The sequence below is a fragment of the Eleutherodactylus coqui genome, chromosome 2 (genome assembly GCF_035609145.1).
Source record: "Eleutherodactylus coqui strain aEleCoq1 chromosome 2, aEleCoq1.hap1, whole genome shotgun sequence".
Taxonomy (NCBI): domain Eukaryota; kingdom Metazoa; phylum Chordata; class Amphibia; order Anura; family Eleutherodactylidae; genus Eleutherodactylus; species Eleutherodactylus coqui.
The window spans coordinates 235,980,012-236,006,017 of NC_089838.1; the positions used below are offsets into that span (position 1 = coordinate 235,980,012).

Genomic DNA, 26,006 nt, shown 5'->3' on the forward strand with positions numbered 1-26,006 from the left:
GCAGCCCTGGGGCCTTTCAGAAGGCCCTCGGCTGCCATGACACCTGCACGGCTCCCCTGATCTCACTGCGGGGGGGGGGGGGCCGTGCAGGACCCCCTAACATCGTCTGGGAGATTTAAATGCCGCTGTCAGGACTGACAGCGGCATTTAAAGGGTTAATAGCCATGATCAGCCGAACGGCTGATTGCGGCTATTTCCCCCGGGTGTCAGCTGTAATAAACAGCTGACGCCCGCGCTGTATGAAGACAGGCCGCGGGGCGACCTCTCTTCATACATACCCCGACGCTCCAGGACGTAAATGTACGTCCTGGAGTAGGAAGGGGTTAATCATCAGGTGAATTCCAAGTTTAATTGTTTTTAAGGAAACAGAGTGCACTGTGGGGATGAGGTGAACAAGATCTCCGCGGAGATTGAAACGCGTTCTCCAAGAACATGCAGTTTCTCTGATGTATATTAAGCACTATTTTATAGTAAAGTAGAAGAATGTTTTTTCCACAAAAGTCCGAGCTCCTGCAATCTTCTCTCATATCTTTACAGTAGGAGGCAATAACACAGACATACAGTTGCATCTGGTGTGTTTGTTCAGAGGCATTCTTCAAGTGTATACACTAAACTTATGCTTTAAAAAAGATGTGAACAGAGTCCAACAAAGTCCAAGCAGTACTTAATATTTAGTGTGCTTCTAATTACTTGTACCTACAGAACCCCTTTAAGAGGACCTCACACATTATTTAACTGTATTATTAGAGAGGACAAGCTCTAAATATTTAATAGAGAAACATGCAGATGTAGCAGAGTTTAACTTTACATTTAAGGCCCAATGTCCATGGGCGGGTTTAATTTGTGGAATCCACAAGTCAAGCCGCCCATAGAGAAACATGGTCATCCGCAAATGAAATAAAGAATGCGGATTTGATTTGCAGACCTAATTATTATGGCTAATGCTATGCACCTAATTTGAAATTATACTGCTCCCATGGCAAACCCTAGTACTTTGGCAGCAGTTACTGGAAATAAGGGATCTGACTCTTCATGATAACGAGGAAGTAGGTGAATTTCCTGCATAATATAGCCCTGGTTAAAAAATGACCTGAGCGACAGTTTGGAGCCATCATTTTAGAATAACTCTTAAGTAACTATTAAAGAGTTATGCAGGCAGAGCTGGACACTGCTGATAACTCGGAGAGCAAAGCAGCTGTTTTGTATATGCAAACAGCTGCTTTGTTCTCTTGTGTTCGGCTGAGCTGCTAGCTCCGAGAAACAGCAGCTCCTTTGTTCTTGGAGCTTTCAGCTTGTATCCTGCAGAGAAGTCCCAGTGGGATACCAGCTGAAAGAATGGTATCAGTGCCGCCTGCAGATGGTATCAGAACCTGATGCAGGCTCATCGCTGATTTCTAGCCTGCTCAATTATCAATATGGCTTTTGAGCGAATTTTGAGTGATAATCATTGTGTCTAAATGGGCCTTAATCCATAAAACAAAAAAATAATCTTTTGATCCAATTGGCTGGTTATATTATCCCTATAATAGAAGTAAAACTTTTTAATAGCAATTTAGATTAAAAATAGAGCTCATACAATGAAAGAAAAACAGAGCAGGGGGTATATTACCTGCAATTATTGTTCTCTGCTTCCCTTCTGATCTGCCAGTTTTGGCTGTCCAAGATGGCTGCAGCAATTTTCTAACTAGCTACGGTAACACACACTGCACAGTGCTCTCTGATTAGCCACTGCTGATCACATGAGCAGCTTTGGCTGATCAGAGAGAAGGTATAATGAATTAGTAGTCCAATAAGACCAACGCATTGTGAGGATTAAATAGTCTGGACAAAAAAATCAAAAAGGTTGTGTTGGCCTCTTGGAATGTCGAAACATGATTTGGAACTAGCAGATTAAAGAGACTGCAGAGAACAACTGCTGCAGGTAATATATCCCCTTGACTCTGCAAGTCTCAGAACATAACTATATTCTTAACTTGGAGGGTCGCATTAACTCTTAAGTGTACATGTCAATAATTCTATAACATAGATACTTTTTAAGTTTTGAAAATTGTTTAGAATTTTATGACATGCTTTGTCTATAAGAATAAGATATCCTCCTTGTTTTCTCACATTGGAACTTTTTAAAAAAAATACATATGCATGAAAGAATTAATACCAGACAATACATACTGTACATCAATATATTTCTTTAACAGCTCACACTCATGGTTGTTGCTGATATTTGTCAATATTAAATGGTCCCTAACTTTTCAAACAGCTACTGCTTATGTGGTTGCCAATGTGATAACTAGCAACAGTACCAATCACTTAATTTGCCTAAAATGATATTTCTGTACAGAACAATCACTCTAAAGGACTGCCCACTAAGGGTCACTAGGGGTCCCTTCCAATTTTCTGTTCATTACCTGTTGTCAAATGATGCCCATGTTTAGTAACAGAGATAGTAAGAGGAAGAGCAGGAAATGGAGGAGGGTGATGATTTATGCGACCCATACAAGTCTATGAACAGTCAAGGGGGGAATGAACTACTGCAGGGAGACACAAACATAGAGATTTACGCAGACTTGCCTGCAGCTAACCGTAAGTGATTTACAGTTAGTGCAATCACATCTCTAATACACTGCCCAGTACTGCTGTATTATGACTAGAGATGAGCGAGCACCAAAATGCTCGGGTGCTCGTTACTCGGGACGAAATTTTCGCGATGCTCGAGGGTTCGTTTCGAGTAACGAACCCCATTGAAGTCAATGGGCGACCCGAGCATTTTTGTATATCGCCGATGCTCGCTAAGGTTTCCATTTGTGAAAATCTGGGCAATTCAAGAAAGTGATGGGAATGACACAGAAACGGATAGGGCAGGCGAGGGGCTACATGTTGGACTGCATCTCAAGTTTCCAGGTCCCACTATTAAGCCACAATAGCGGCAAGAGTGGGCCCCCCCCTCCCAACAATTTTTACTTCTGAAAAGCCCTCATTAGCAATGCATACCTTAGCTAAGCACCACACTACCTCCAACAAAGCACAATCACTGCCTGCATGACACTCCGCTGCCGCTTCTCCTGGGTTACATGCTGCCCAACCCCCCCCCCCCCCCCGCACGACCCAGTGTCCACAGCGCACACCAAAGTGTCCCTGCGCAGCCTTCAGCTGCCCTCATGCCACACCACCCTCATGTCTATTTATAAGTGCGTCTGCCATGAGGAGGAACCGCAGGCACACACTGCAGAGGGTTGGCACGGCTAGGCAGCGACCCTCTTTAAAAGGGGCGGGGCGATAGCCCACAATGCTGTACAGAAGCAATGAGAAATATAATCCTGTGCCACCGCTATCAGGAGCTGCACACGTGGGCATAGCAATGGGGAACCTATGTGCCACACACTATTCATTCTGTCAAGGTGTCTGCATGCCCCAGTCAGACCGCGTTTTTTTATAAATAGTCACAGGCAGGTACAACTCCGCAATGGGAATTCCGTGTGCACCCACAGCATGGGTGGCTCCCTGGAACCCACCCGCTGTACATAAATGTATCCAATTGCAGTGCCTTGGACAGCAGAGCTAACGTCAGATTAAATGCAGGTGGGCTTCGGCCCACACTGCATGCCCCAACCTGACCGGGGTTTTTAATTCATAGACACAGGCAGGTACAACTCCCTATTGTGAAGTCCCTGTGGACCGACAGCATGGGTGGGTGCCAGGAAGCCACCGGCGGTACATAAATATATCCCATTGCATTGCCCATCACAGCTGAGGTAATGTCATGTTTAATGCAGGTGGGCTTCGGCCCACACTGCATGCCCCAGTCAGACTGGGGTTCTTTAGAAGTGGACACATGCAGTTACAACTCTGTGTGGACCGACAGCATGGGTGGCTCCCTGGAACCCACCGACGGTACATAAATATATCTCATTGCAGTGCCCAGCACAGCTGAGGTAATGTCATGTTTAATGCAGGTGGGCTTCGGCCCACACTGCATGCCCCAGTCAGACTGGGGTTCTTTAGAAGTGGACACATGCAGTTACAACTCCGTGTGGACCGACAGCATGGGTGGGTGCCAGGAAGCCACCGGCGGTACATAAATATATCCCATTGCAGTGCCAAGCACAGCTGATGTAACGTCAGCTTTAATGCAGGTGGGCAAAAAATTAATTGGATTACACTGTAGGCGAGGGCCCCAAAAAATTGGTGTACCAACAGTACTAATGTACGTCAGAAAAATTGCCCATGCCCAACCAAGAGGGCAGGTGAAACCCATTAATCGCTTTGGTTAATGTGGCTTAATTTGTAACTAGGCCTGGAGGCAGCCCAGTTAACATAAAAAATTGGTTCAGGTGCAAGTTTCAACGCTTTAATGAGCATTAAAACGTATAAAAATTGTTTACAAAAATTATATGACTGAGCCTTGTGGGCCTAAGAAAAATTGCCCGTTCAGCGTGATTACGCCAGGTTTCAGGAGGAGGAGGAGGAGGAGGAGGAGGAGGATGAATATTATATACAGATTAGAGATGAGCGAACGTGTTCTTAACGAACACTTACGCTCCCGGACACCGGCTTTGCCGAGGACTTCAGTGTCCGCGCGTAAAGCTTCGGGGGGCGCCGGGGGGCGGGGAGAGGCGCGGTGGCGCGGGCGGCAGCAGCGGGGAACAGGGGGGAGCCCTCTCTCTCTCCCTCTCCCCCCCACTCCCCGCCGCACCCCCCCGCGCTGCCACGGCGACCCCCGAACTTTTTTCGCCCGAGCACGGAATTGCTCGCAAAGTTCGGTGTTCGGGCGAAAAGGGGCGGAGCCGATCACGTTCGCTCATCTCTAATACAGATTGATGAAGCTAAAAGGTCCACGTTTTTGATGGTGATAGAGAAGGATGCTTCCATCCGCGGGTGCAGCCTACGTATTGTTTAGGTATCGCTGCTGTCCGCTGGTGGAGAAGAGAAGTCTGGGGAAATCCAGGCTTTGTTCATCTTGATGAGTGTAAGACTGTCGGCACTGTCGGTTGACAGGCGGGTACGCTTATCTGTGATGATTCCCCCAGCCGCACTATACACCCTCTCTGACAAGACGCTAGCCGCAGTACAAGCAAGCACCTCCAGGGCATACAGCGCGAGTTCAGGCCACGTGTCCAGCTTCAACACCCAGTAGTTGTAGGGGGCAGAGGCGTCACGGAGGACGGTCGTGTGATGGGCTACGTACTCCCTCACCATCCTTTTACAGTGCTCCCGCCGACTCAGCCTTGACTGGGGAGCGGCGACACAGTCTTGCTGGGGAGCCAGAAAGCTGTCAAAGGCCTTAGAGAGTGTTCCCCTGCCTGTGCTGTACATGCTGCCTGATCTCCGCACCTCCCCTGCTACCTGGCCCTCGGAACTGCGCCTTCGGCCACTAGCGCTGTCGGATGGGAATTTTACCATCAGTTTGTCCGCCAGGGTCCTGTGGTATAGCATCACTCTTGAACCCCTTTCCTCTTCGGGAATGAGAGTGGAAAGGTTCTCCTTATACCGTGGGTCGAGCAGTGTGTACACCCAGTAATCCGTAGTGGCTAGAACGCGTGTAACGCGAGGGTCACGAGAAAGGCATCCTAACATGAAGTCAGCCATGTGTGCCAGGGTACCTGTACGCAACACATGGCTGTCCTCACTAGGAAGATCACTTTCAGGATCCTCCTCCTCCTCAGGCCATACACGCTGAAAGGATGACAGGCAAGCAGCATGGGTACCCTCAGCAGTGGGCCAAGCTGTCTCTTCCCCCTCCTCCTCATCCTCCTCATGCTCCTCCTCCTCAACGCGCTGAGATATAGACAGGAGGGTGCTCTGACTATCCAGCGACATACTGTCTTCCCCCGCCTCTGTTTCTGAGCGCAAAGCGTCTGCCTTTATGCTTTGCAGGGAACTTCTCAAGAGGTGTAGCAGAGGAATGGTGACGCTAATGATTGCAGCATCGCCGCTCACCATCTGGGTAGACTCCTCAAAGTTTCCAAGGACCTGGCAGATGGCTGCCAACCAGGCCCACTCTTCTGTAAAGAATTGAGGAGGCTGACTCCCACTGCGCCGCCCATGTTGGAGTTGGTATTCCACTATAGCTCTACGCTGCTCATAGAGCCTGGCCAACATGTGGAGCGTAGAGTTCCACTGTGTGGGCACGTCGCACAGCAGTCGGTGCACTGGCAGATGAAACCGATGTTGCAGGGTGCGCAGGGTGGGACTTGCGGAAATGTGCGCAGAGCCGGCGCACCTTTCCGAGCAGGTCGGACAAGCGTGGGTAGCTTTTCAGAAAGCGCTGAACCACCAAATTAAAGACGTGGGCCAGGCATGGCACGTGCGTGAGGCTGCCGAGCTGCAGAGCCGCCACTAGGTTACGGCCGTTGTCACACACGACCATGCCCGGTTGGAGGCTCAGCGGCGCAAGCCAGCGGTCGGTCTGCTCTGTCAGACCCTGCAGCAGTTTGTGGGCCGTGTGCCTCTTTTCTCCTAAGCTGAGTAGTTTCAGCACAGCCTGCTGACGCTTGCCCACCGCTGTGCTGCCGTGCCGCGCGACACCGACTGCTGGCGACGTGCTGCTGCTGACACATCTTGATTGCGAGACAGAGGTTGCGTAGGAGGAGGAGGAGGAGGGTGGTTTAGTGGAGGAAGCATACACCGCCGCAGATACCACCACCGAGCTGTGGCCCGCAATTCTGGGGGTGGGTAGGACGTGAGCGGTCCCAGGCTCTGACTCTGTCCCAGCCTCCACTAAATTCACCCAATGTGCCGTCAGGGAGATATAGTGGCCCTGCCCGCCTGTGCTTGTCCACGTGTCTGTTGTTAAGTGGACCTTGGCAGTAACCGCGTTGGTGAGGGCGCGTACAATGTTGCGGGAGACGTGGTCGTGCAGGGCTGGGACGGCACATCGGGAAAAGTAGTGGTGACTGGGAACTGAGTAGCGCGGGGCCGCCGCCGCCATCATACCTTTGAAAGCCTCCGTTTCCACAACCCTATACGGCAGCATCTCCAGGCTGATAAATTTGGCTATGTGCACGTTTAACGCTTGAGCGTGCGGCTGCGTGGCGGCGTACTTGCGCTTGCGCTCCAACACTTGCGCTAGCGACGGCTGGACGGTGCGCTGAGAGACATTGGTGGATGGGGCCGAGGACAGCGGAGGTGAGGGCGTGGGTGCAGTCCAGGAGACAGTAGTGCCTGTGTCCTGAGAGGGGGGTTGGATCTCAGTGGCAGGTTGGGGCACAGTAGGGGGGGAGAGGCAGCGGTGCAAACCGGAGGCGGTGAACGGCCTTTGTCCCAGCTTCTGGGGTGCTTGGCCATCATATGTCTGCGCATGCTGGTGGTGGTGGCTCCCCGGCTGATCTTGGCGCGACAAAGGTTGCACACCACTGTTCGTCGGTCGTCTGCACTCTCAGTGAAAAACTGCCAGACCTTTGACCACCTCGGCCTCTGCAGGGTGGCATGGCGCGAGGGGGCGCTTTGGGAAACAGTTGGTGGATTATTCGGTCTGGCCCTGCCTCTACCCCTGGCCACCGCACTGCCTCTTCCAACCTGCCCTGCTGCTGCACTTGCCTCCCCCTCTGAAGACCTGTCCTCAGTAGGCTTAGCAAACCAGGTGGGGTCAGTCACCTCATCGTCCTGCTGGTCTTCCTCCGAATCCTCTGTGCGCTCCTCCCTCGGACTTACTCCAATTACTACTACCTGAGTGATAGACAACTGTGTCTCATCGTCATCGTCCTCCTCACCCACTGAAAGCTCTTGAGACAGTTGCCGGAAGTCCCCAGCCTCATCCCCCGAACCCCGGGAACTTTCCAAAGGTTGGGCATCGGTCACGACAAACTCCTCCAGTGGGAGAGGATTCTGAACCATTGCTGCCCATTCTGGGCAGGGGCCCGAGAACAGTTCCTGGGAGTCTGCCTGCTCCTCAGAATGTGTCATTGTAATGGAGTGAGGAGGCTGGGAGGTAGGAGGAGCAGCAGCCAGAGGATTCAGAGTTGCAGCAGTGGACGGCGCACAATTCTGGGTGGTCGATAGATTGCTGGATGCACTTTCTGTCATCCACGACAGGACCTGCTCACACTGCTCATTTTCTAATAAAGGTCTACCGCGTGGACCCATTAATTGTGAGATGAATGTGGGGACGCCAGAAACGTGCCTCTCTCCTAATCCCGCAGCAGTCGGCTGCGATACACCTGGATCAGGAGCTCGGCCTGTGCCCACACCCTGACTTGGGCCTCCGCGTCCTCGCCAGCGTCCACGTCTTCTAGGCCTACCCCTACCCCTCAGCATGCTGTATTACCAGTAGTGCAGAAACAGAACGCTGTAATTAAATGTGCCGCTTATTGGCCTGTGGTTGGAGGCTGACTTCGCTTACGGAATGCACAGCAGAGGCAGGAAAGAATTTTGCGCAAGCCTGCTGTAACACTTAGCTGGCTGCATATGAATTAGGACAACTACCCCCAGCAGAGACGCAGTACAGTCAGGACGGTCACAGGCAGCCCAAATAGATTTTTTTTCCCAAATTTTTTTGGAAAAGCCCACTGCCTATATAGACTGGATATGTCTTTCACTGTCCCTGCCTCACCACCACTACTGGCCCTGGACTATGTAAAATTACTGCAGACTGTTTCACTCTGGACAGGATGACAGCGGTGATGTAAGAGGCAACGCAGAGCCAGGAAAGAATTTTGCGCAAGCCTGCTGTAACACTTAGCTGGCTGCGTATGAATTAGGACAACTACCCCCAGCAGAGACGCAGTACAGTCAGGACGGTCACAGGCAACCCAAATAGATTTTTTTTCCCAAATTTTTTTGGAAAAGCCCACTGCCTATATAGACTGGGTATGTCTTTCACTGTCCCTGCCTCACCACCACTACTGGCCCTGGACTATGTAAAATTACTGCAGGACGCAATGCTCTGGACGCAATGCTCTGCACGGCCGATATACAAAAAAAAAAAAAAAGTGCAACACTGCAAAAAGCAGCCTCAACAGTACTGCACACGGTCAGATGTGGCCCGAAGAAGGACCGTTGGGGTTCTTGAAGCCTAAAATAACTCCTAACACTCTCCCTATAGCAGCTTCGGCATCAGCAGCACTTTCCCTGATCTCTGTCAGAATGCATCTGTGGCGAGCCGTGGGAGGGGCCGATTTATATACTCGGGTGACACCTGATCTCGCCAGCCACTCACTGCAGGGGGGTGGTATAGGGCTTGAACGTCGCAGGGGGAAGTTGTAATGCCTTCCCTGTCTTTCTATTGGTCAGAAAAGCGCGCTAACGTCTCAGAGATGAAAGTGAAAGTAACTTGAACATCGCGTGGTACTCGCCTCTAGTAACGAGCATCTCGAACACGCTAATACTCGAACGAGTATCAAGCTCGGACGAGTACGTTCGCTCATCTCTAATTATGACCTTTCATGATGATGATATGTTTCTGTGTGTGTTACAGACAGAGAGTAAAATGTTCAGTTTTCTCTATGCACAGTGTATAGAAAACATCATAGCAGCAGACTTTTCCCATCAGCTCAGAGACAACTAAAAACTACAGCTAGATCCTGTGGAGGGGGGAAACGGGTGATAAATACAGGATATAAGACCTATAATGGCCAGAAATAGTGCTATGCTCACACAATGGTTTAGTCTGAAAAGACATCTGAAAGCGCGGGTATGCTTCAATTCAAACTTCCAGTTTCAAGATATAATATTATTGCTAATGACATCACATATGTAATTGTCATAATTAATCTGCAAATAGATTTATGGAAAATGATCGTAGAGGTGGCCATACATCTTAGATAGCTGTTGGCTGAATGCTCATTCTCTAAGTGAGCAATGAAGATGTGATTTCTGTAGCTAAAGCATAGTAAACAGTCACTTACATTAGCTGTGGATAATGACTGTTTAAGTTACTCCTTCCTAATGTCATTATGGTCAGGCTGCCAATATTCTCAACATTGCTGCAGGGTTTCCCCATCACAAATAATCAGCTTCTTGCTGCTGTCTGCTGTTTGATTCTGCATGAACATATACTGATATAGCCAGCAACATGAATGGTGCACCGTAATAACTCAATATACCAGACTGTAGCATAGTGTAGTTGAGTTCCCATTGCCTGTTAAATGTCAAGTTAAAGGGGTTGTCCCGCGCCGAAACGGGTTTTTTTTTTTTTTTTTTAACCCCCCCCCCCCCCCCCCCGTTCGGCGCGAGACAACCCCGATGCAGGGGTTAAAAAAACCACCCGCACAGCGCTTACCTGAATCCCGGCGGTCCGGCGTCTTCATACTCACCTGCTGAAGATGGCCGCCGGGATCCTCTGTCTTCATGGACCGCAGGGCTTCTGTGCGGTCCATTGCCGATTCCAGCCTCCTGATTGGCTGGAATCGGCACGTGACGGGGCGGAGCTACACGGAGCCCCATTCAGAAAAGAAGAAGACCCGGACTGCGCAAGCGCGGCTAATTTGGCCATCGGAGGGCGAAAATTAGTCGGCACCATGGAGACGAGGACGCCAGCAACGGAGCAGGTAAGTATAAAACTTTTTATAACTTCTGTATGGCTCATAATTAATGCACAATGTACATTACAAAGTGCATTATTATGGCCATGCAGAAGTGTATAGACCCACTTGCTGCCTCGGGACAACCCCTTTAATGTATACTACATGTGTATCCCTGGCTTACAGAGCTGAGAGGGTCAATAGTCCGAAGTTAGTGCCAGGCAGGCTACTGAAAGGCCCCCAGGACAAGAATAATCCAAAGCAAAGGTCAGACAAGAGACTACTAGTAAAAAAATGTATACATCCTGTCTCTTAATAAGTAATAGAGATGAGCGGACTTACTCGGTTCGGGTGTTTTTGGACCTGAGCACCGCATTTTCCGAGTAAGTGACTACTCGGACGAAAAGATTCGGGGGGTAGCAGTGGGGAACAGGGGGGAGCTCTCTCTCTCCCCCCCCCCCCCCACTCCCCTCTGCAACCCCCTGCGCACCCCAGGCACCCCTCGAGTCTTTTCGTCCGAGTAGTCAGTTACTCGGAAAAAGCGATGCTCGGGTCCAAAAACACCCGAACCAAGTAAGTTCGCTCATCTCTAATAAGTAATTAACATTAATTAATTAGTAAATTACTGTCATTGTTTTACCTTCCACATGGAGCTATAACTCCCAGCATGACCTGGCATCTGCAGTGCTGTGAGGTGTAGTTGTCTTCATAGACTAAACATTCTTGAGGTTGAGGGCAAACAAAGACTACCCTGACATGCAGTTTTATAGCAAATCCTCATGGTTTTCAAATTGATTACTAATAGCTACATGGTTTTTCAGGTAAAACTGTTCATCTGCAAATCCATGGAGTCGTTAACAACCAATTTGATTTGAAAACTCTACTGTTTTACTATAAAACTGCATGCTGGGGCAGTTTCCAGCAATGTTGTGGCCACTTTGTGTGATCTTACCTTTTACAGGATATGCCATAATGCCCCCTCTGGAATCCCCACCTGTGTGACGAACAGGAGTCCACTAATTTCTGCTCCAAATACTTCAGTGGAGACAGGCTGGGCCATAGTATGGCTGATCACAGAATGGAGCAGTTCAGTTAGGATGGGCCTTCCTCCACTGTTCCAGATGGGATAATTATTTTGCCATGCATCTCGGGCATAACAACCTTAGACTGCATTCACACGAACGTATATCAGCTCGGTTTTCACGCCGAGCCGATATATGTCGTCCTCATCTGCAGGGGGGGAGGATGGAACAGCCAGGAGCAGGAACTGAGCTCCCGCCCCCTCTCTGCCTGCTCTCCACTCCTCTGCACTATTTGCAATGAAATGGGGCGGGGCTAGGTTCCGATAATTAGCCCCACCCCCATCCCGTCTCTCCCCATTGCAAATAGTGCAGAGGGGCGGAGAGGAGGCAGAGAGGGGGCGGTAGCTCAGGTCCTGCTCCTGGCTCTTCCATCCTCCCCCCCTACAGATGAGGATGATGTATATCGACTCGGCGTGAAAACCGAGCCGATATACGTTCATGTGAATCCAGCCTTAGCCAAATAAAATCAAGTTAACTTGTGAAGCACAGCAGCAACGGTTTAAGCCATGCAACTTTTACACTAAGCAAACACCCGTTTGTATCCACTCACAGTAAAGTCATCATTTATTGTAAAGTCACACATCTTATAGAATATACTTATTAGTCTTGTTCTACTACGCTTGTGTACACCTGAAACTGATGTACAGAAACAAAATGACGAACTGAAAGCAGCGAAAGAATTCAGCAATTGGGTGCACATAGGCTAAGCATGTTGTCCGTCCACCCTCAGGGCCTCATTGCCTACTCAGGAAATACCAAAAGACAGATACAAGTGAACAATTGGAAACAAACATACAAGTTATAATATCTAATTCAAAGAACAGCTCATTATCAGAAGCAACAATGCTGGGAAGAGTGCCAATTCATCTGGAGGAATGACTGATTATAGCACACGTTCAAGGACAGTACTTTTAAACTTCATAAAAATACAAGATTCAATATTCCCAGCATTCATAGAAGTAAAGGAACAGTTCATTCAAAATGGAGTATCTTTAAGGTTCATCTATTGTAAATGTCCAAAATGAATCATATTGAAAGGGTATTAATTATCTTGATGTCACCTTAAGTGTAAATGTAGCATTGCGAGAGGATAAAGTGTTTCTGTTTAGCAGCAGTGTCAAAAATATTCCCGTGGAGGAATTGATTCATACCAAATGCAATTGTTCTGTCATGGCAGAATTAGCAAATGAATTAACAAAGATGTGTGATAAATTAGGGAAAGGAGGGGTTTCTAAGATGGACACTAGATAGAGCTTCAAAAATAATATAGGACATCCTAAGGCCTTAGTCAGACGGGCGTTTTATCGCGCGATTTGCGCATGCGATTCGCGCATATATAGAACCAATGGTTCGCTATGGTATTGGTCACATGTCCGCTTTTTATGCGGATATGCGATAAATTATAGGACACGACCATTCGCAGATCGCGCCTACCTACGTTCGGCGTTTTATGTGCGCACCAAAATCATTTTTTTCGCCGGCCAGTCTAAGTTTCATGCGCATTTTGATGCGCACGGCGATTTTTCTCCGGTCAGACGGGCGTTTTGCTGCGACGATTAACGCGGCTAGGTGCAGATTTTTCCTGCGATTTTTCGCCTCCGGTCACGCGATTTGCGCATGCGACATGTGATGCGCAAATCGCGCGAAAAAACGCCCGTCTGACTAAGGCCTTAAGAGAGAATATTTTGGATGTAGATATAGTTAATGAACATAAAAACAAATAGCAAACAAAAAAAGTGTTATAGGAAACAGTTATAAATACAATTTAACTTTTTCCACTCAGCATTGTATACATTATAAGGAAGTTGGGAACATTATTAAGACATTTACCGATATTCTATGAAAATCCCTCGTTGAAAGAGATCATTTCGAAAGGGGTTACTCTTGTGGCAAGATGGGCTCCAACATTAGGTAAGATGCTTTTTCCGAATCTCTTTATTTCAGACTCTTGGGAACAAAAAAAGTTGGCTGACAGTGCAGGGTTTGTAAAGCACATAAATCAAATAGTCGGTTATTCTCTAGTTACTGGTAAGAAGTATAATAACAGATCATACATAGATTGCAATTAAACTTTTGTGGTATATTTGATCACATTTAAATATTGCAATTTATATTATGCTCTTTGCACAACTGGAGCATTAAAAGTTCACATTCAGAGGCATTTATCTGATGCTGTTGATTGCGAGGTGGTGCAGAGGTCAGTGGTTTCTAAATACTTTGCAGAACAACATCCAGGCAGCACTGATGGATTGCATTTCAGGGAATCGAAGAAGTCAGGAGACCAATTAGAGGAGGTGATCGTTGCAAAAAGCTTCTTAATAGAGAAGCTAGATGGATTTTGCTACTAGAAAGTAGGGTAGGAAATGGATTGAATATTATACAGGATTTAAACACATATGTGGATTGAGTAATAATGCTGCAAGGGTTCTAGATTGTGCTTTTCCTTTGCTAATCAGTGAATTGGATGTTTTTAACATGTGATGTTTACAGTAGATTTAAGAGGAGTGTGGGTTTAAGAGAGGATATGCCATGATGAAGGAAAAGTAACTTCAGAAATGCGTAGCAATTTACCATCTTGAGAAGTGTACTATGCTCTGGATTATAAAAGTGTACAAATAAGGAAGGAAGTTTTAATGAAGTCTAGCTGATGCTTGAGTTTTGTCTTCTTTGCATTGGATCTGTGCTCTGAATCCTCTCCAAGCATGCTGTGGACTGGGTGAGCCTTCTCAGGTGAGCTAAATAGACGGATTTGACTGTGAGCCACATGTGTATTTGTCCCATTGACTAGGGCCAAATCTGCATACGGATCCGCATGAAAATCTGCACCAATTTCCGAGGCTTAGCCTTAGAGTTCTGCTAAGGAATAAACACCCAAATCCATGTTTAAAAAAAAATCTAACGTGGGTCTGATAGTTCTATGCCATGTGAACGTGCCCTAAGAAATAAATATTAGTGGCAAGTAATTGGCTCCCATGTCAGCTCTAAATGGGATTGTCTTCTCCTAGAGAGATCCACATGTACGTATTAAAGGGGTTGTCCCGCGGCAGCAAGTGGGTCTATACACTTCTGTATGGCCATAATAATGCACTTTGTAATGTACATTGTGCATTAATTATGAGCCATACAGAAGTTATAAAAAGTTTTATACTTACCTGCTCCGTTGCTGGCGTCCTCGTCTCCATGGTGCCGACTAATTTTCGGCCTCCGATGGCCAAATTAGCCGCGCTTGCGCAGTCCGGGTCTTCTCCTGTCTTCTATGGGGCCGCTCGTGTAGAATGCCGGCTCCGTGTAGCTCCGCCCCGTCACATGCCGATTCCAGCCAATCAGGAGGCTGGAATCGGCAATGGACCGCACAGAAGCCCTGCGGTCCACGGAGACAGAGGATCCCGGCGGCCATCTTCAGCAGGTAACTATGAAGACGCCGGACCGCCGGGATTCAGGTAAGCGCTGTGCGGGTTGTTTTTTTAACCCCTGCATCGGGGTTGTCTCGCGCCGAACGGGGGGGGGGGGGGGGGGGGGGGTTAAAAAAAAAAAAAAAACGTTTCGGCGCGGGACAACCCCTTTAAGGAAAGATAACTTTGTCACAACCTGATCTTCATTAAATTGCATTTTGATTTGTTTTCCAGATCAACGTACCTTGGATAGAAAAAATATTTTACAAGCGTGATTGCGTTTCCATCATACCAAATTCCAAAGAACCTCATCGGTATGTGATTTACATGTCATGCAAACCTATATACAACCCCATAGTGAATTGTACATTATACACCTTGCATCTCTGTTTACAATAACATGCTGTGTTTTTACCTGAACATTTTTACTCCATGATTCAAACGTTTTATTCACAATTTTTCCATTTTCAGAATTAGGATATTGTTAATAACAAAATAAATTCTAATCGTTTTATACAATATCATCAAATCAAATTCACCCCTATCCTACTTCTTTTTACACAACTATCTAGAAAACTCTACCCATTAAAATTAGCAACCACATTTAAAAAGAAATGTCAGTATTCTGTCCTATTTCATGCTAAAAGATCAAATACAACTCTTGGTCCGCCTTTGCCTGCAACCCCGCTGCGTCTTGGCTGCCCAGAGACCCCTACTATGTTGGACCCTAATTTTAGACCTTTTAAATATAGATATTAAATTTTTCATTACTTGTATTGGTATCTGTCTGACCCCATTTAGCATGAAGGATTTAATAGACACCTCCCAAATCTAAGGCCTTTTTCACACGAACGTGTGCTGGTGCGTACAGAGGTGCGCACAAAACTGATGTGCCCACGTACGTGTACAAACACGCGTGAATGCAGGTCCGTGCAGCATTGCTTTCAATGGGGCCGCGGCTGCTGCTGGTGGCCCCATTGAAAGCAATGGCTTGCCGGCAACCACTGTAGTGATTTTCAGGGAAGGGCTTTAAATATAAGCCCTTCCCTGAAAGTCATCGTTAGCTGGTGCAAAAAAAAATACTTACCTCTTCAGCACTGTCTGGGCTCGGCGCATCTTCTCTGCTCTGTCCCCGGCAGTGTAATGAAGTTCTTACAGCAGGTGGGGATTTCATATCCCCGCCTGCTGAAAGGGCTGTATCTGATTGGCTGAGTGCTCAGCCAATCACAGGCAGTGCTCAGCTATTCATTGAATGATAGCTGAGCGCTGCCTGTGGTTGGTCACAGCACTCAGCCAATCACAGGCAGCGCTCGGCCATTCATTGAATTCATCGTACTTCCTATATAAACCTAGCCCTGCCACTCCTTCAGTGTGTGATTATTGAGCTCCCAGCCTGTAATTAAGCTCCACTGCTGCCTGCTCCTCTCCTACTTCAATCATGACCACCTGCTAATGACCTGGCTTCTACTTGACTACGCTTCCTGCCTCATCCTCTGAACTGCAACCGTGACCCCCTGCTAACGACCCGGATTCCACTTGACTACGCTTCCTGCCTCATCCTCTGTACTGAAACTGTGACCACCTGCTAACGACTCAGTTTCCTCCCAACTACTCTCCAGTCCAGCTCGGTTACTACACCTGGGCTCCAATCCAGTGCTGGTAAGACCTTACATGTAATCTTCTAGACAACACAAAGTACTATCATTTTTGTTAAAGGTAGCACTTGACCCTCTTGCCTGGAGCTGGGAAATTACCACAATACCTGAGTGGATTATACACAAAGTTTTAACAGACAAAAATCCCCTACGTAACATTTGAGAAGTTGAATTTTTTTTAGTGAAAGTAAACTTTAATTTACGACTATCATTATTTAGCTGCCTATACACATTAGAGTAATGTTGATGAAAATGAATGATGTCAACCCAAATCATCTAACAGTAAATATCACCAGCAGCACTCACTTCTTCAGGTTTTGCAAAAAACTGAGTAGCACAACACAGCACAACGGATGTCACGCCTCACCTTGGGTCGGATCCAAACCCACATAACAATGTCCAGTAAAAGATGCAAAAGGAGGCAGTGTCCACGGCAGTAGTCTAAAAGTTAAAAAGACACTTTATTCCATCGTGGTCCATATACAAAGCAGATTCAATCCTCACAGGGATCTTTGTCAAGCCTGTATAAAACACCCCACAACACTCCTTTATATACAAAACACCATTACCAATTACATTCAAATCAAACTTAACCAGCTGTGTGGATCGTCATCAGCCGGCGCCAGGAGAGATGTCATCAGACTGCTCTTTACAGTCCTCAGAGTCTAGCGCCTCTGCGCTTACATCACATACATCATACCCTGCCCGACGGCTCACATCATCACCGGGCATGCACACCTCACAGTGCGCATGCGCGGTGTCTTAACACTCTCGCGCAACTTATTGCTACAGCAACCAGTACATAACGCGCCTCTCTACACAATGAGGAACAGGAGAGAGGGGACACAACAGAACTGGGCATGAGGGTTTTTCCTCAAGGGGTGTTGGACTGTGCAACAAAATCTGGTTCTGTCCTCTGGTGACAAATCCAACGGTGGAGACTTATAGCAGACCAGTACGAAAGTGTTTATGCACAATCATCTTTGCAATTTAACTGGAGAAGAATATGATGCATTAACCCCTTGAGTGGCGGGTTTCCTACCACCCTGTCGTGCCCACCAGGGCAGGTTTTTTTAAAATGGTCTAATCATTGAATTTCAACTAATTTTGCAGTTGCGTCTCAAGAGCCATTACTTTTTCATTTTTCCATTGACATGGCCATATAAGGGCTTGTTTTTTGCGGGACAAGTTGTGATTTTTTAAACAGGGGGGAGGGAAAAAAGAAATGGGGAAAAAAGAAAAAAAGGGGTCATGTCATTAAGGGGTTAAATAATGTATTAACTTCCTTCTCTGGGTCATTACGACGCATGGCTACCACATGTGTGATTGTATTTTTGATTTTTTACAAAGTAAAGGGAGACAAGTGTTTTTATTATTTTTTTAATAATTTTTTTCCTTTTTTTTTTTAAATTTTTTTTTTTGTCCCTTTAGGGGACTTCCACAGGGACCCATCAGGACCCCTGATCACATTCCGGGGTCCGATGGTGACAGCCCTTTACATGCTGCAGTGACAGCCCTTTACATGCTGCAGTCACATAGACTGCAGCATGTAAAGGGTTAACACAGCAGAGATCGGAGGTTTTCTCTGATCTCTGCTGTAAGAGCTGGTACCTAGCTGTCCTCTGACAGCTAACAACCAGCTCTCCCTGCCACAGAAACCATCGGCTTGCTTCTGACAAGCCGATGGTCTCTATGGCAACCTGTAAACAAAGCAGGAGATTGCCGGCATATAGGCAATATCTTCTGCTGGTTTTTCAAAGCCCTTGCTTTGTTCTCTTTGGGTCTGTGCAGGCAGAGCACAATGTCACAGCTTGTGGCATTGTGCTCTGCAGCTCCCATAGTGATACATAGCCCGGAAATCTTCCGGGCTATGTTGCTATGAGCAGTGGAGCTCGTCCCGGAAATTTTCCGGGCGTGCCACTCAAGGGGTTAAATTATTTAAAAAGGGATGTGTCCATAACAATTAAACCGGCCGATAAGGGCGGGGTGGTTGTGGTTATGGACACGTCAATGTACCAGATGAAGGTCTTAAGACAATTAGGTGACACTCAGATCTATGAACAATTACAGAATGATCCCACACCTAGATACCAGGCACAGCTGAAATTCATTATTGAAGAAGCAGAGTTGGTGTAAATTATTGATCAGAAGTTGGCAGAATTCCTGTGTGTCAAATACCCTGTGGTGCCATACAATAGAATTGAGTTATTAAACTATTTCTTGTTCACTCTTGCTAGATGTTTCTCTGGATGTCAGATTTGCCAAAAACTTGTCCGGTAAGTTCTAAGTATATGTATGGTATGTGTAGATCTTCTTGCTGTATCTTTCTATGTTATCTGACCATAGAAAATATCGATATGTTTATCAATAGGTGTGGCTGCGGTCGTTTGATCAGAGAGCATAGTCTATTTGCTAGAAGTGCTGGCATAAATCTTTCAGAGGATCTATCAGCACAATCAGCAGTTTGGAATGTGGAAGATCACACAGAGAAAAGTCCCACAAATACATATGGCACCATTGACTTTCAGGGTGGCTCAAAATCCTGCAAAGCCAAGGTAAATAGGTTTGCTTGTATATTTTCATAGAGGAATCATAAACAGCCAAGGGAATCTATTATATCTTGATAACAGACCCAAACTGGTACAATATATCATATGTATTTTATGATGTATCATAAGCACAGACATTCATCCTAAAGTCAGTAATACTTGTGGATACATAAATCTACAGCTCCGTTTTTCTTCCATTTCTTTCAGTTTGTTAGATTATCTTGTGACAGTAAAATTGAAGATATCCTTCATCTCATGATTAAGGAATGGAGAATGCAACTTCCAAAACTGCTTATTTCTGTACATGGTGGTACACAGAAATTCAACCTTCACCCTCGTATTAAAGATGCACTGTCCAAGGGGTTTATTAAAGCTGCAGAGACTACAAGAGCTTGGATATTGACAGGAGGATTGAATAATGGTAACTGGACAAACATAATTTCAAAGTGATTAATGCAAGATTATAGTGATTTTTTGTTATGCTTTGCACAAGAACATTAAATGCATCTTCATACCTTGACTAGAACCGGATTGCCCAGATTTATCCAGCTTCTAAAGATTCTTTTTGACTATAGGTGCTGCTGAACACATCGGAGATGCTTTAAAAGACCACAGTTCCCATCTGAGCCATAAGGTGTGCACCATTGGAATAGCGCCATGGGGTTTGATTGATGGCAGACAGGATCTAATTGGAAGAAATGTAAGCCTAATATCTTCAACATTTCACATTATTTACAGTTTTTCTTGTATTTGTAGAGTTCACTAAAGTTTTTTTTTCCTTAAGGTTGTAGCTCCATATCAGACATTACTGAATCCTCTCAGCAAACTCCACATACTCAATAACCTTCACACCTATTTCATCTTGGTGGATGATGGAACAGTTGGACAACATGGTGCAGACGTTCGCATACGGCAGGAGTTAGAAAACAGAATCTCTCTACAGCAGATGCATGCAAGTAAGTTTTTTCATTCTGTTGTAATACTATACTCTAGTTAGACACTACTTTGACATTATAAATACTTCAGTTTTGTGTTTCAGGTTTCTTAACAATAATTATAATAATGACAACAAATGTGGGGCAGATTTAATGTTCCTGTTGTGTCAGAAATTTGCCATTAGTTGCACCAATCTTTGAGCACCAATCATTTTAGACAAATTTATTAATGATTGGTGCCAAAAATACCCCAGATGTTTGACCTTTGCTAGACACTTTGAAGAAGAGTCTAGAAAAGGAGGTATAACTTTATGAAGTTGTGCAATGTGCCAGTTTAGTACTGATATGCACCTGTTTTTAGGTGCAAAAAGACTGGTCTAAAGTACACCACCCAACAGGTGGTATTAAAAATAGGAAACTGATTGAAATGTGCACCAAAAATGCACCAAAGCAGTGTGCAACACTGATATATTTGGTGCATCTTCAGATTATCTCAGTCTGCTAACACTGTCAATGTATAAGACAACTTTAATAAATTTGCCCCAATATATTTTTAGGGACTGTCAAGCAAATACCAATTGTGGTTTTAATACTAGAAGGTGGTCCCAGCACTATTCTTACAGTCTTTGAGTCTCTTCATCAAACACCTCCAGTGCCAGTTGTAGTCTGTGAAGGGAGTGGCAGGGCAGCAGACCTCCTGGCATATGTTTATAAGCAGACAGAGAGTCAAGGGTAAGAAATAATGTATCTTTAGAAAAACTATTAAACACAGGCTGATTATTGAATTAATGTATTTAATATTATTTTTCTCATTCCTTCCTAGAAATCTCTTGGATGGTGTACAATCTGATGTTATAACCACCATAAAGAAGACATTCAGTCTAAGTCAGAGTGAAACTATCCATATGTTTCATACTTTAATGGCTTGCATGAAAATAAAGCACCTAGTGAGTTTTGTGACCGTCAAATGCCTTGTGTACATTTGGTATTTCTGATCATTGTATGTTGTGTTGTTATTGATAATTAATTCACAGACTGCAAACAATTAAAAATAATCACATATGGCCTGGAACTTAAGCAACATAGTAAAAATGGAAAAATATTTTGAATATGTTTTAAAAGCGTTGAAACATGGTTTGTGAATGCAAATTGATTGCATTGTTTGGTTTAGACCACATTGTTAATTATCCTATTAGGAAATTCAGATAACACACTCAACAGAAACCGCCCTTACAAAGGTGTCAAACGACCTCCTGATGGCCAAATCGAGAGGTGACTACTGCCTACTGATCCTCCTCGACCTCTCCGCAGTATTTGACATTGTTGACCACAAACTCCTTCTCAGTATGCTTCGCTCCATCGGCCTAAAGGACTTTGCTCTCTCCTGGTTCTTCTCCTACCTATCGGACCACTCATTCAGTGTCTCTTTTGCTGGCTCTACCTGCCCTCCTCTTCCCCTGGCTGTTGGGGTCCTCCAAGGCTCGGTCTCCGGCCCCCTCCTTTCCTTCATGTCACAGCCTCTATTGGACAAACCTTCAGGAGATTTAGCCTCCAATACCATCTCTACGCTGACGACATCTAGTTATACACCTCGTCCCATGACATCTCTGCACCTTTCCTCCAAAACATCACCGACTGTCTGTCTGTTGTCTCTAACACTAAGTCCTCTCTCTACCGTACCTATAACTAAACCTCTCAAAAACTGACCTTCTGGTGTTTCCACCCTCCACTAACCAACCTCATCCTGACATCTCCATCTCAGTGTGTGGTACCACTATAAATTCTCCCATGCTTGCTGTCCTGGGGTGAGCTTCCTGTCTAGCTGCTACTCGGATGCCTCTGCCCTATGCCAGTCACAGCACTGGCTGCCCATCATATGCAGAATTCAATTTAAGCTCCTTACCTTCATTCACAAGGCTCTCCACAGCACTGCACTGCCCTGCATTGTTTCACTCATCTCAATCCACCACTCAGCCCAGGCCCTCTGCTCCAAAAGTTTTAGCTGGGGTTTTTTTGGTATTAAGAAGAATCTGGAAAGTCTTCAGACCCTTTCACTTTTTTACGTTTTGTTAGTTGTGCATTGTGTGAATTACTGAAAAGTCAAGTTTTTCCACATTATTATGCACTCAAGGAATGAAAAAAAAACCTTTGCATTGACATAACTATTCAGACCCTGTACTCAGTACTTAGTTTAAGCACTTTCAGAAGTGATTACAGTCTTCTTGGGTAGGATGAAACAAGGTTTTCACATCTGAATTTGGGAATTTTCTGCCATTCTTCTCTGCAGATCCTCTCAAGATCCTCTCTGCAGATCCTCTCAGGTATCTTCAGAGATGTTCAATTGGATTTAAGCCAGAGCTCTGGCTAGGTCAATCAAGGACATTCACAGAATTGTCCCTAAGCCACTTCTGTATTGTCTTGACTGTGTGCTTGGGGTTATTGTCTTTTTGGAAGGTGAACCTTCTGCCAGTCTGAGGTCCCTTGCGCTCTGGATCAGGTTTTCATTAAAAATATCTGTGTACCTTGCTCTATTCAGCTTTCCATAAACCCTGACCAGTCTCCCTCTTCCAACCTCTGAAAAACATATCCTCAGCATAATGTTGCCACCACCATGCTTCACTGTAGGTGATTGATTTTGGGTTGATGGTCTACAAGCTGGAGGTTAGCTTGGCATGTTTGTGCGCTCTTTTTGACGCATAAGGAATCTCTTTTTCTCCTCCTCCAGTCTGACTTGTTCGCCTGGGGTTGACTTGAATGTTGCTGACACACTATTGTCTAAATGCTTCACTGTAGGAATGGTATTGGGCAGGTGATGAGTAGTGCCTGGTTTCTTCTAGACATAATGCTTGGAATTGAGGCCAAAAAGTTAAATCTTGGTTCTCACAGACTGTGAATCCTTTAGATGCTTTTGGCAAACTGCAGTCAGGCTTTCATGTGTCTTTTACTAAGAAGAGGCTTCTTTCTGGCCACTCTAGCATAAAGCCTAGATTGGTGGAGTGCTGCAGTGATGGCTGACTTTCTGGAAGTTTCTTGCATTTACACACAGGACACTCAGCCAGTGTGACCATTGGGTTCTTGAAAAAGAGAAATGTGAGACCCCAAAAGCTATATTTCAAGGGGTCTGAATACTTATGTCAATGCAAAATGCCAGTTTTTCATTTTTTTAAAATTTACAAAGATTTATAACTTTCTGTTTTCTCTTTGCTATTACGGGGAAAAACATATTTTTTTTAATTCGCACAACATAGGAAAATGTAAAAGAAGCAAAAAGGCCTGAAGACTTTCCAGACACACATATATATATTGCAATATTATACCATTTTAACACATGGCAAAACCCATTTATGCTAGACATATTTCTAATTGTCTTATGTAGATAACTATATTCAATGCTGGACCAGAAGAACAACAAGACATTGATGTTGCGATCCTTACGTCCCTTTTGAAGAGTAAGTATTTTATCTAATGTACAGTGTTATCGTCGGACTTTATATGCCAATATTTTGCTCTGTGACTGAAATACTTACATATAGTAAGCAGAGTATGTTCGCTCAACTCTATTGGTTATTCTCTAACCTAACCAACAACTTTTTGCTATATAACAATTGACTCTGTTATAAATTTTGCACTAAAATATGTGGATAAATTGAAAAACTTTTAATGTGATCTTGTATCTTCTTTGCTTTCAGGTACAAATATGTCCCCATATGATCAGCTTGTTCTGGCCATGGCCTGGGACAGAGCAGATATTGCCAAAAATTATATTTTCATACACGGACAACAGTGGTTGGTAAATAAACATTTTTCTTTGGTTATAGAAAATGTAAATCCTGTTGAATATTTGCACAGTTTTAAACTCACACAAAACATATTTAAAACATTACAATTTCTATTTAATAATGCTATAATAAACTAATTTACAATTTATTTCCACAGATGACACAACTAGGACAAGCCATGCAGGATGCACTTGTAATGGGCAGAGTGACATTTGTCCAACTTCTTATAGAACATGGCATCAGTATGCACAGGTTTTTAACAATCCCCAGGCTGGAAGAATTGTACAATGCAGTAAGTAACCAGAGGGTGGCATCACTGTAATTTATAGCAATCACAAACTGAAAGGCTGTGATGAGGAAAATGAGTTTTCTTGCGGACAATGCAAAATCATACCAGCACGACATTGATTACTTGAGTTATATAGAACACGCATAAAACCTATCCTATACAGTAGTGTCTTGCTAGTGTACTGCAGATATTTGCTCACATTCGTGTTTGAATATGTTGCACATTAAAAAAAAAAAAAAAAAAAAAGGCTTCAAAAAAGTAGTTTTCAGTTCGTCTTATTAAAAAACACATTAATGAGTTGTCAATTGACAAACGTTGTCTGATCAATCCAATTAAGGTCCTTATACTCTTCTGTTAATATTTGTACCTTCAGTTTTTTAAAATCCAGATAATCCCTTTAACGATCGCTTTTTAAAAATTATTATTTGCATGAAGGAAGCTAAAGTCTCTTGTAGTATAAAACAATCCAGATCATTTCTTGAGTCACGCTATAATGAAGTGAACACAGATTCAGCAGAAGTGATATCCTTCTCAAATGGGAAATTGAATCAGAAAATTCTGCTAAAATTATCCTCAAGGATTTTTTCTACAGTCAAACTAAAAAAATAGATTTTTTAAATTATTTTAAAGAAGCACCAGAACTCCAGAGGTGGAACGCATTCCAACATTTCCTGTTCTGTACACAATGTTAAATATTTCATAGCATGACAAATAATTACTTGTGGCGTTGCCACACATGACAACACAACAGTTAAAAATGTTTCATATTAAAGGACTGGGTATGCTGGTCTTGGATGCAATTGTGGAAACTGATCTATAGATGAAGGCCAATAAAGCATGACGGATTGTGGAATACACAAAAAGAAATACCTTTTCCATTGATCCAATGTTTTTGCTCTACTGGCTAACACGGTACCAGATCTTTGTTTTCAATGTTTTTCTATTGATGCCGAATGATAGCATCTTTAATATGGCAGATGGAGAAAATGTGGACATTCTATCCATTCTAATATTATAAATGCAAAAGTAACTCTGTCTGTTTGTTACCTTTTCACGGCTATACCGCTGAAGCGATGTTGATGAAATTTGGCAGGGAGCTTGCATCTTGTGGCAGGACATAGGCTACATTTTACCTTGAAAATTTATAGAGTTTTTTTAGGGAGCGTGACAAGACAGATTTATTTGGTGATGCACAGGTGCAACTCCGTTCCGGTGTGGCGGAGCGAAAGTGGGTGCACATCATAAGCTATGCCTACACAATTTTGGAAGATGTGTGAGGGCAGATGTCGTTGCCGCACATATACAATTATTAAGCTAGCAGGGATACCCAAAGTATCTTGAATGAAAGACTCATTAACATTATTAGGGATATTCCAGGGACCCCAAATAATATGTTGCTGAGTTCCAAATTAGGAGTTATTTCAGGCCTGCAGAAAAACAGTGACACAGACAGGTTGCTGCTTCTCAAAGAATTCTAAAGTTTATTCTAAAAGCATTGACATTTATGGAGAAAGAGAGGGAGTGGCTTTATGCCATAGCTGTATACAAGTTGTTTTGAGAAATAGCGAGGTGAGAAATGATAACAGGCATCGCTGCAGTTTCACGTACATAGTCTCAACATATGGCAAGTGTAGTATGTGAAACTTACGACTCAACAGGTATTTCATGAGAGCCTGATAAACAGTACCTTTCCACACCAACTTAAGACATAACAACTAAGATATGCTTCATGAGAATCACTGTGCTGGTGATGCTAGTTGCAAGCCCAGAAAATCCATATCTCGGCTTGCAAGAAGAATTAGGCGAAAGGGCATGAGATGCTGACAGGAGACACTAGTTAATTTGTAAAGAGAATTAATCTGAAGCTTATA

The 26,006-nt window shown here is 44.7% G+C and overlaps 1 protein-coding gene across 2 annotated transcripts in view; it reads left to right on the plus strand.

Annotated features, from left to right (window-relative positions):
* Positions 1–26,006, plus strand: part of LOC136612356 (transient receptor potential cation channel subfamily M member 7-like) — an 88,578-nt gene that overhangs the window by 5,371 nt on the left and 57,201 nt on the right. The window contains exons 2-12 of one of the 2 annotated variants that reach the window (XM_066592644.1): positions 15,163–15,242; positions 18,821–18,859; positions 18,955–19,138; positions 19,340–19,553; positions 19,708–19,832; positions 19,917–20,088; positions 20,625–20,799; positions 20,891–21,014; positions 23,444–23,516; positions 23,757–23,857; positions 24,004–24,138. In XM_066592644.1, the coding sequence (XP_066448741.1) occupies positions 15,163–15,242; positions 18,821–18,859; positions 18,955–19,138; positions 19,340–19,553; positions 19,708–19,832; positions 19,917–20,088; positions 20,625–20,799; positions 20,891–21,014; positions 23,444–23,516; positions 23,757–23,857; positions 24,004–24,138 (1,422 nt within the window). Of the gene's footprint in view, positions 1–15,162; positions 15,243–18,820; positions 18,860–18,954; positions 19,139–19,339; positions 19,554–19,707; positions 19,833–19,916; positions 20,089–20,624; positions 20,804–20,890; positions 21,015–23,443; positions 23,517–23,756; positions 23,858–24,003; positions 24,139–26,006 lie in introns of those variants that run through there. The other variant, XM_066592645.1, reaches the window with a different exon arrangement.